Here is a 10,646-nt window from a genome sequence, read left to right on the forward strand (position 1 = left end):
CCTGTGGCCGCTATTGCCGTCTGCCTTTCAACCCACGTATCCATTAAGATCAGCGGAAAAGATTATACAGTCATCGGCAGGCACATTACGGGTCTTTGCGTCAAGTAGCTGCAAGAAGGCATATTTCCCGACCTCGGGTCGACATGTCTGCGGTGCGTATGCGGTAAATAAATGAATTATGCAGTGAGCTTCATCAGCCGGTCAACAATTCGTTGGACTTCTTTACTGTCATCACGGAAACCCTCACAAATGGCAATTCCAGCACCATATTCCATGCGTGAGCTACCAAAATAGACGAGTTTATAGCCATTTTTACCGCGTTGTAGTCTCATGTCGCAGCTTTTGGACCGGTATCACTAAGTTTCTTGTGCCTCTTTCGTAGGACTCTGGTGAGTTCATCCGTCTTTCCAGAGATGACCGTGTAGCATTGGAGTAACTCCAACTATACCTTATTTACCTCTTTCTCTGTTCCCAGTAGCTTGCTGGTCCCAACCACAGGTAAACAAGGGGGGCTCGTGGCAACATACTGTGCACTATCCTTCGTAAAAATTAGTGATCGAGGAAGGTAACAAAAAAAGTAACGGTGGTCGTCCAGCTTATTTGGGATAACTCCTCCATACGGTTTCCGACTTGATCAGACCCCTTTTATCAAGTGGATCTACAGTTATTAACCTGGTGCTCCAAGTTTGAGGTTCAAAGTGATGGGTTTGGTCGAGCATTATGAGAACATTGAGTCGCCAACGTTCGAAATAATAGAGTCAACAATCAAATGTTAAAAAATAGATGACATTCCCGCTGAATTCATCAATTCAGGCGGTCCATGAACTTTGAAGACCACCTATAATTTGGTTCTTTCCATTTGGGTTCACGTACAGATTCCGCAATAGTGGTCAAAAAAGTGGCAAATTGACGTGTGAAAATTACAGAGGCATCTCACGCCTTGCACGGTACGGCGATAAAATGATTGGTGATTAGTAAGGAGGTTTTTCGGACTAAAAGGTCGACAGTTGACCAACTATTTACATTGACTCGTGTCCGGATAGCTGCGTGGTTAGAGCACAAGCCTGATGTACGGAAGGTCACGGTTTGAATCTCACTGGTGACAGTAAGATTTGTATCGTGATTTGAAGTTGAATACCAGTCGACTCAGCTGTAAATGAGTATCTGAGTCAAATCAGGGTAATAATCGCGGGAGAGCGCAATGGTGACCACATTGCCTTCTACGGGGTACTGTAATCCTGTATTGTACCGTTACGGTCTTGAATGAAGTGCTCTAACACACTTCAAGGCCCTGATCCAATATGGATTGTTGCGGCAACGATTATTATATTTACATTGACGTCCCTTTATTATTCGTTCGTTCGTTGACTTGACAATTCCAGGAAAACTAGCAACCATTACTAGAATGGCAATATTGCACTGAACGACGCAGATCAGAATCAATAATTGTCTGACAGATGCGCTGGAGACAAACGTTGGGTTCAAGCAAAGAAATGGACTGGGATCTCTACCATTCAACCTGGCACTGGAGCAGGTTATACTGAAAGTTGCCTCCTGTAGAGACATAAATAAGATTAGGACCGTCAAATACGAAGGTGACCAAGCGAGGAGAACTATTCCAAAAACCTAAAAAAAATTACTGTGAAGGTCCGACCGCAAATTTTGAAGCTCCATCGAAGTACTTTGTCGACATGTCTCTACACCATCTATTAATGAAATTGCTTAAAGTGGTCAACGCAAACTGCAATAAAATAAACAGAATGTTTGTCAATTTCAGAATAGTTTCAAAATTGGCAGGGTTCGAGAATTTGAATAATGGAAGCCTTCCAGAACTTTGTACGGTTGACGATGAAAAAGTCATTGATTGCCAATTTCAGAAGATGAATATAGGGAATACCTTCTGTGCAAGACAAATATTAAGTGCTTATGGTAAATATAAAGAGATTCATATACCACATCTTCTCATCAAATTTCGTCAGAATTGGTTCAGCCATTTCCGAGTAAATGGGGTATCACAGATTGATAGACCTACATTCCCATAGCGTATTAAAAAACAATTTGGCTATAGCTATCGTAACTGAACAATATGAAAATCTGGTGAGCGCAGTATGGGTAGCAGACAAAAACAGCAAGGCAGCAATATAGAGCTCCGGAATTCGAGCTATAGAAGATGCAAAAAAAACATCCAGAGGACGGATTTAACCGTGTCAAGGTAGGAGGTATATATACGTGGATCCATAGCCCACCGAGCCTCATATTAGAGGAATTCACCTCATTGTTGAAGAAAATATACTTCAATGCAAGCCGCTAGAATCCCAAAGTAATAGCCGGCAGAAGAATGAGCAAGCATAGAAGCAAATGCAAAGGGACGAATGTTGTTACAAACATTCTTGGAATTGAATGTGGTAATTGCGAATTCTGAGGGAGTTAACACATATCGGAGGGGAGAATTACAATCGATTGTAGACTTTATTTTCATCAGCGACACCCTTATCAAAGACTTGCATTAGCATGTCAGCGAGGAGAACACACACAAAGATCAATTATATATGAAGCCATTAAACAGAATAACGTTGAACTGGGTAACTAACAAATTAAATGCAGAAATGTTCAAAGAGGTACTTCTCGATGACACATTATTATCGGGAAGCGCACAAGAAAAAGCGATGTCTCAATGCGTCGGCGTAGCGCTTTCCGAAGACAAAATCGCAATTTGCGATGGAATTCAGAAATTGGGGAATGACGGGAAAACTGCCTTAAAGCTAGAAGGTGCTCCCAGTACAGAAGAAGTCGACCGAATTCATGGAACTACACTTACAATGCAAAAACGCGAGGAAAAAAATACAAGTTGCTATCACGAAGAACAAATCTGAACATTGCAAGCGGACGTGTACTGAGACTGACTCTGATCCATAGGGTACTGGTTGGTAATATCATCACTGAAAGGCAAACGCTCCCAGAATATATTGAACGCTCTCTTCCCAGAGGATGTGAACGATACAAGTCTCCCTGCAGTACATGTACCGACGAAATTCCTGTAGTGGTCGAAGAGGAAGTTCTAGATGCAGCATGAAAATTCTCTGGAAATAAGACCCCAGGGTCAGATGGAATCCGGAATATCGCCTTGAAGGTGGGAGCCAGGATAGCACCATGTATGCTTGCCCAAGTTTTTATAGCATGCCTTCGAGGAGGAGAATTCCCCGAGCAATGGAAGCCACAGAAGCTGATACTTATTCCGAAGCCAAGTGAATCATCCTCATATCGACCGATATGTTTGGTGAATACCATTTGAAAGCTATTTGAACGAGTAATATACAATAGACTGCTCACTATTGCAGAAAAGGAAGGAAGGCTTTCTGACAAGCAATTCAGATTTCGTAAGGGAAAATCAACCGTTGACGCAATCAACATGGTGGTTGATCCTCAATGTAAAAACGCGTTCAACACTGCAAAGCGGACGAAAATTCTAGAGACTCTAGCCAAACTACACGTTCCGAAATATATTATACGCATCGTTGTTAAATTTCTTCTTGGGAGAAGATTGTACTGCGATAACGATGAAGTGTGGGGTGCTACAGGGTTCTGTCTTAAGTCCCTTACTGTGGTTAATTATGTACAATGAAGTGTCGACGCTACGCCTTCCCAACAACGTGACAACCATTGGCTTTGCGGATGATATCGCGATAACAGTAGTTGCAAAACTACTAGAAGAATTCGAGATCTACGCAAACGAAGTGATATGGGAGATTCCTGTTTGAAAAAGTCCAGCCTATCGCTTGCTGAACATAAAACGAAAATAGTGTTAACAGCAAAAGAAGAAAGGACAAAACAATCAATTTCCTCCCACCCATTCCCAACTTGCGAGTAATGATTGACAAAACGTTCAAGTTCAAAAAACACATTGAGTGCGCTACAACTGAAGTATTTTCGATCGAAGTAAGGATCTCGAAAATACTACCGAACACTGGTGGAAGGGTGGAAGCGTAGTTAGTTCCGTGCTACTCTACGCAGCTCCAGTTTGAGCAATTGTTCTAGAAAACAGATCAAACTGCGAAAAACTAGGAATGGCGTATCGACCAAGTGCACTCCGGTTTGCAGGACTTACCGAACAAAATGAGAATCATTCCGTACATTTAAAAATGAATTGAAAGCAACTCATCAAACTACGAGCTAACGCAGTTCTTAAGTGGTCAAGGAAGTTTTCGGGCTTATCCATATCGGGCGGCCTGGTCTGATTATGCTTCAGGTTAAAGTTACATAATTCAGCAAGTCCTCACACGACATCCTCGTAGTAGCCTCTGGAAACCATCTTCGGACGGGCCAAGAATGTATAGGGCCGGGCTGGGAGTAGGCTCATCCAACTAAAGAGAATCTACTTCTCTGCTGGTCATGTGTTAGGGGCAAGTAGATCTGGCGGGGGGATGGACCGAAGCAACAGCTCGGGAATCGTGCTCCCTGCATCGGAGAAAGTGCTAATAGGACCGCAAGCCAAGATGGAACAGCATATGTCGAGGGCTGCGTGGCCCCCATTGGCCCCATTGGCTTGGTCTTTGGTATGCAAACTCTGAATACCTTGGGCACCTTCAGTTTCAAATAAGACCCTTACCCTGGTGGACCAGCCAGCTTGGACACTCTTCCTGGACTACTCGTGGGACCAAGACATGGACTCAATTTTTAAAAAACAAAAAACGCATCATCGGAGGACGAGCTGCTGGCCTCCAGCCGTAGTAGCCGTCGAGAGCAGTAAACTCAGTGCCGGCCGTAGCACCCCTGCGCTGAAACCAACCGCAGGGACCTCCCGGAGCGAGGTGGCAGACGGATTAGTGGCTTCCAGCCTGGAATCCACTGCCATCAAACTGGGTGTAACGAGTACCAGACATAGTACTCCTAACCCCAAATCCTCAACGTCGGGAGATACCTCGAAAGTGAAAGTCGACAAGAACGTCGGTCGCCGGAAACCGGCTAAAAAGCGGAGGTCGACTAGTGTCCTGCTCAAGAACAAGTATCAGAAGGCCATGCATATCCTCAACAAGATTGCTAAGTATAAGGAGGCCGGTACTGTTGACGAGTGAGATGAAAAAGACCTCACTAAATACGTGGCGATTGTTGAGGAATACAATAGCAAACGCCTGGCAGACAAGCAGAAGGCAAAGCCCATCGCTCTGAAACGCAATCGATCTCAAGACGAGGTCGATCAAGATAAAAAGCGGAGCAGAGTGGGCAAGAGCTCAGACGCTAAGCAACATCCGAAGAAAATTGCGCAGCAACAGTGAGCCAACGGGCCACGAACTGCGAAACCCTTCAGCGACATGGCCAGGAGCCACTTACGTGTGGCGCTGGCGTTTGGTAATTCTGCTAGCGGCAAGCTAGCGCCGGAGTTGTGGACCAGTGTTGAGGCCAGGCTGTCGAGGATGATCTTTGAGCATTTCCTGGACACTGAAAGCAAACACGCGGGACTAATCCGCCGCTTTGATTCCTCTCAAGTGGTCCGTCGGTTCCACGTTATAGCTTGCGTGGACCAGTTCTCTCCTTCTCGGTTCGTGCGTTGCTAGGATCAGCGACGCCTGGGAGGGCGTAAAGCTCAAGGTTATCCTTTACGACGAGATTCCCAAGAGACGGTCGCTTGCATCTGGTTGCCGAAGATCCGCATGGATAAGGACAAGCTTGTCCAATTCCTGCGCCTTCAAAACCCGGGATTCCTATGGACGACTGGGTTGTTATCAAGGAGGAGGAACCTCAAACAAACAGCCAACCTTTACTACTCTGTATAAACGAAGAGTGCCTGGAGGCACTGAAAAAGGCCGACTGAAAAGTACAGTTCGAAGTCAGGAATGCAAAGGTAAAAGTGTTCCGCGCTGCACAGCCGGACGACGAGCTAGATCCAATCGACACCGCCAAGGGGCTGTTGGTGGATATGACGATCAACGGTCCGACGGGGACTGACGAACCCCACACGCACTAATACAGGAGCCCTGGGTCGGAGGCGACCGAACCATCAAAGGGCTCCAAAGCAAATATTTTAAATTATTCCACAGCACAGGAGACGTTGATCAGGATAGATTCTCGCGAGGAAGAGTCTGCACGCTTTTCTGTGTCCGGACCTGAGTTCCAGCGACCTAGTCGTGGCCAAGCCGGAGCAGGCGGGGCAGAGAACGTGTATATTTTCTCGGTCTACATGGCTCACAACCGATCAGCTTCGCCAGAAGAACTACAACATCTGGCGAGCAACAAAGAAAGCCTACCTGTTGATACGCTGCGATGCCAATGCAAGGCATATGCTTTGGGGCAGCTCGGAAGTCAAAAAGAGAGTTGAGTCATTCTTTGAATTTATTATTACTTCAAACCTACCGGTGTGTAACAGGGGCAGTACACCAACCTTCCATTTCCCCTGCTCGGAGAACTGTGACGGTTGGGAGGAGGTCCTTGATATCACCCTAATAACCGACAATGGGATTCTTAGGGTGGAGGACTGGTGAGTGTCTGACCAGAGATCCTCCTCTGATCACAGTTGGATACTTTTCAGAGGTCTCCAAACCCTTCAGGACCCCACCCGTCTGGGCGGCAGGCTCAAGATCACCCTCCTCTGGGCTCCCAGGCATGGGAATATAGAGGGGAATGAGCGGGCTGGCGGATTGGCCAGGCCAGGCTCTGCTCTTTGCAGCCCTTCGATGAATACAGTCGGTGTTCCGCTGGCGGATGTCGGGGGCCGAGTCTACTCGCACTACCTAGCAGCTGCGGGGCTAAGATGGCGAAGGCTTACGAGCTGTGCTAAGTCAAGGAGAATTTGGCCCGCTTATAACATAGGCCGTTAACGAGAGCTCCTGTGCCAGACGCGTGCAAATGCATTCAAGATTACGGCGGTCTACACGAGGCGCTGGCCCATAGGGGACCATGCCACCAGGACTTCAGAGAGATTTCTAGCAGCAGGTTGGGAGATCTGCTTTCCTTCGCGAATGCTACGGGCTAGCTCTGCAGATCCGAACCGGCTAGACTTTGCCTCCCTGCGCCCATAGCAGCAGTCACGGTCTTAGTAGTCTGTGGCATCAAAACGGCGCACCACAGCGCTAATTGAGCGCTCCGAGGAGCGGTCGCTGATACTTACCTACCTACCCCTATCCATATCGATTTGGTCACGACGAGTCACCATGCTGCCCAAAAACTAACTAACCCAAAAACTAACTAACGTGGTCGAGAATGCAAAGCATGTTGTATTTGATTGCCTCAGGTTTCTCACGAACCGAACTAAACTAGAAACGGTCCTCGTCAGGCACTTGACACCCGAAAGTATTGTGGAGTTCATGCTGAAGTCAACGGAGACTTGGAATCAAGTTGTAAAGGGGTTGAAAACTATTCATAAACCGCTTATGCAAGAAGTGTTGTGAAAAAACAAGAAATGGGGAAACCACAATGAGCCGCAGTTAAGAACTGACCCAGCCCGGCGATGTACTCCTTTATAGTAGTCCCGTGGGGAGAGTGGAAAAAGAAGGAGATGGTTTTATGATGGTGAGTAAGAGTCCCACATAACGACATAACAACGATGAAAAAAATCGATTTTAATTTGGCTTTGTCTCACACAGAACCTTAAAAAGGGCTCACCTAATAGCAGCAAAATGTAAAAATGCTGAGAGAAAGTAACTTTTTCGTATATATTGGACTTTCACTCGAATGTTAATTATGACGTCAATATCTTATTTGCATAGCTTAAGATGCAGTAAATTCGGGCAAAATTGAAACTTTGAACTGCTATAACTTTGGCACTAATGGTCGGATTTCCATGACTTGGCATATGTATGTGCAAAACTGACCTCTATGGCGGTGCGAAATTTAGTATTCCCAATATGATTTTTCAGCCAATTTTTAAAAGTTGGTAACATACTATTAGTAAGTTTATTTGAGCAGATATCGTAATCGGACATATTTTGAGGCCTAGATTTAATATAAGCGCACCACCATGTTTTTTTTGCAGAGTTTTGGGTTGGGTAGTTCCCGAAAATAATTTTACATTCCACATCAAAATTAATATCAGATTCGGAAAGTAGTAATTGAGACCTTTAATTTGATACCCCACATGATCGCATTAGGTGGAAACAAATTTACTTTCCGTTTCCCCTTTAAACTCCACCTAAATTTCGGTCAGATCGATTTAGCCGTTTTGGAAAAAAAAGGGTGTGCCAGACAGACAGACACCGAATCGATTTAATAAGGTTTTGTTTTACAAAAAACCTTAAAAACGAAGATCAGTGAGAGAGCCCCCAAAGCGTTCGACAGATTCTGTTGACAAAGACAGTGTACCACAGCTCGGATTTCAAAACCGGAGGACCTGATCGATCCATCGAGATGGCTGGAGAAAGAACGCCTGAATATCGAAGCTCCAAGTGGGCTGTAAATCCCCGACGACGACAATTAGGATTAGTGGGATAGTCCCTTCTTATCGAGGGTGTTGCTTGGAATCATAGGCCAGCCTTATTATTTTAGTTTGTCCGAAACCTTACGAGAGGGGGGTGGAAAGGGGAGATAATTTCAGTGAAAACAAGGGGGCCCGCATAATGTTTATCCCAGAACTGTATAATTCTCATTCTGGACCCGGTATTCTCATTTATTTGACACCCTGGACCCGGATTTCCTTTCTACAGCCCTGCATTGCCTGCATACTTAGTTCTCCCGCTTCGACTGATAATGTTTCTCCTTCTTACATAATCCCTGCTCGTATAAAGCTAGAGTTAGGCGCTCTTCCATCTTGTGTTTATCCCTTGTTGGGGTAGATTTGTTTTCTCATTAGTGCTGAAGATTCTTTTTTACTCGAGGCGATTACATTTTGCATACATGCGACAAATTTAAATACATAAAACACCGTGACGACTTCTAGCAAAGTGATATCACGGAAGGTATTTTTCTTCTTCAGAGTTTCGTAAGCATTTGGCGATGATGACTAGAGTTCAAGGTCAATTCTCACTGGAGATATTAGCCAAGCTGCTGATTACGATGGAGACTAATAATTCCAATTTATTTTATTGAAATCCGCCGACTCAAGTTTGGTGTACAACCGGAAAAGGAATGAAATAAACAAAGAATCGCCTTCTTCACTTAAAAAATTCAACTTCGAGTATTATTCCTTCGAATTAAATGAGTTCCGCGATATCCGGAGAGAATATCAACTATTCATCAATCGACCCCCGTGCTACCTTCAGAGCCTAGAGAAGTGAGCTCGAAAAAGTGTTCTCTTTGCTACTGTATACCTGCCCAAGCCACGATTATTTATTGCCTTCAGGGCCGCTGACCCGCAGCAAATGACTCACCCCAGAAGAGCTGCATCAAGAAAACAGGTTTCGTATTCTATGAAATCAACAGACTTTATTATGTATATCTTACAAACAGTTCGCCAAAAAATATTAAAGCTTCTTTGTCTTGTGCAAAACGAGTTGCTAAGAAACTACAGAATCAATGGAACTATCGCAAATTTCGTACTTGAGTTTCCCTCGATGCACAACCACATGTTCCTCGCCTACTACCCTGTGAGGCTCCTTTCAAGAGTAAAATCGTATTCTGTATTGAAGTGCAATTGTCGCGTCATCATCGCTAGAATTCCGTCCAGCTCCATTTGGATTGTTTCGTAGGAATCGCCGCTGCTCAATTCCGGGGACAATTTGAAGGGAACTCCCTGTAGATAGGGCGGTGGAAGCGTGTCCTGCCGCGGCAAGCCACCATGACCATGGTGGCCTGGGTGAAAAGGTCCTGGCGGAATGGTAGGGTACATGCTTCCTGACGGAGGCGGCTGCGGTTCCGCGGGATCTTTCTTCTCAACAAAGATGAACTCGTCGCCCCCAGATGCAGGTTGTGGGACGTTGTGGGATGGAATCGGATCTGCTTCTTCGGGAGGTGTGTCAGGACTTTTCTTCTTCCCAAATATAGCCGCGAACATTCTGATTTTCTAGAGTACTTTGACTGATAAGTAGAAAAAGGTTCTGGAATAAGTTAAAACTAGTTAACTACGTAGATTGATTTCTGTACAACTTCCTACGCTACTGTGAATGTCAAGTTTATTGTTTTGACAGTGGGGTGACATCTGGAAAGTTGTTCCCTTCCAAGAAGACCAGATGAGAGGCTGGAAATAATGACGAATTTCCCTTTATGGAGTGAAGTACGTACGGCGGCTAAATTTCAAAATAAAGTTTCCAATAATTATTTTACAACAAACTATTCCTCGTTTGAATCTCTGACAAAATGCTTCTGGTTCCGGGGAACATATTCCAATTTGTCAGGAAACGTATTTCAAAGTGCCGTTTTGTACACGATTCAACAATAAAATTAATTTTTCAATGACAATCAATCAATTGTTTTGAACAGTCCAATTAATTCAAAACAATAATTTTTTCGGACAAATTGTCTCTCCAAAGCCAATAATCTGAGTTTCTATAGTCTTTGCTTTTATGGTTTAAAACGGAAAAGGTTTTCAGAATTAAACTAATTTATTTTGTTCGATAGATCGTGAACTTAGTTATCCCTAAATATGCTGCAAAGATTTCAAAAGGAAATTCGAGCTCTTTTAGATTTTACAAGCCTAGAACTCAGTTATTATCGGGTACCGGTTCAGACACAACCGCCCAAAATGCGCTCGCTTTATGTCCTTACGTAATTTTGGTGTTACT

The 10,646-nt window shown here is 44.6% G+C and overlaps 1 protein-coding gene across 1 annotated transcript; it reads right to left on the minus strand.

The window, feature by feature from the left end:
• Positions 1-9,329: 9,329 nt before the first annotated feature.
• LOC119658056 lies at positions 9,330-10,054 on the minus strand. Its single transcript, XM_038065309.1, has one exon. It carries the CDS (start codon positions 9,917-9,919, stop codon positions 9,506-9,508), a length of 414 nt encoding a protein of 137 aa, XP_037921237.1. The 5' UTR covers positions 9,920-10,054; the 3' UTR covers positions 9,330-9,505.
• Positions 10,055-10,646: the final 592 nt, after the last annotated feature.

Source organism: Hermetia illucens, chromosome 5 (assembly GCF_905115235.1).
Source record: "Hermetia illucens chromosome 5, iHerIll2.2.curated.20191125, whole genome shotgun sequence".
NCBI lineage: Eukaryota > Metazoa > Arthropoda > Insecta > Diptera > Stratiomyidae > Hermetia > Hermetia illucens.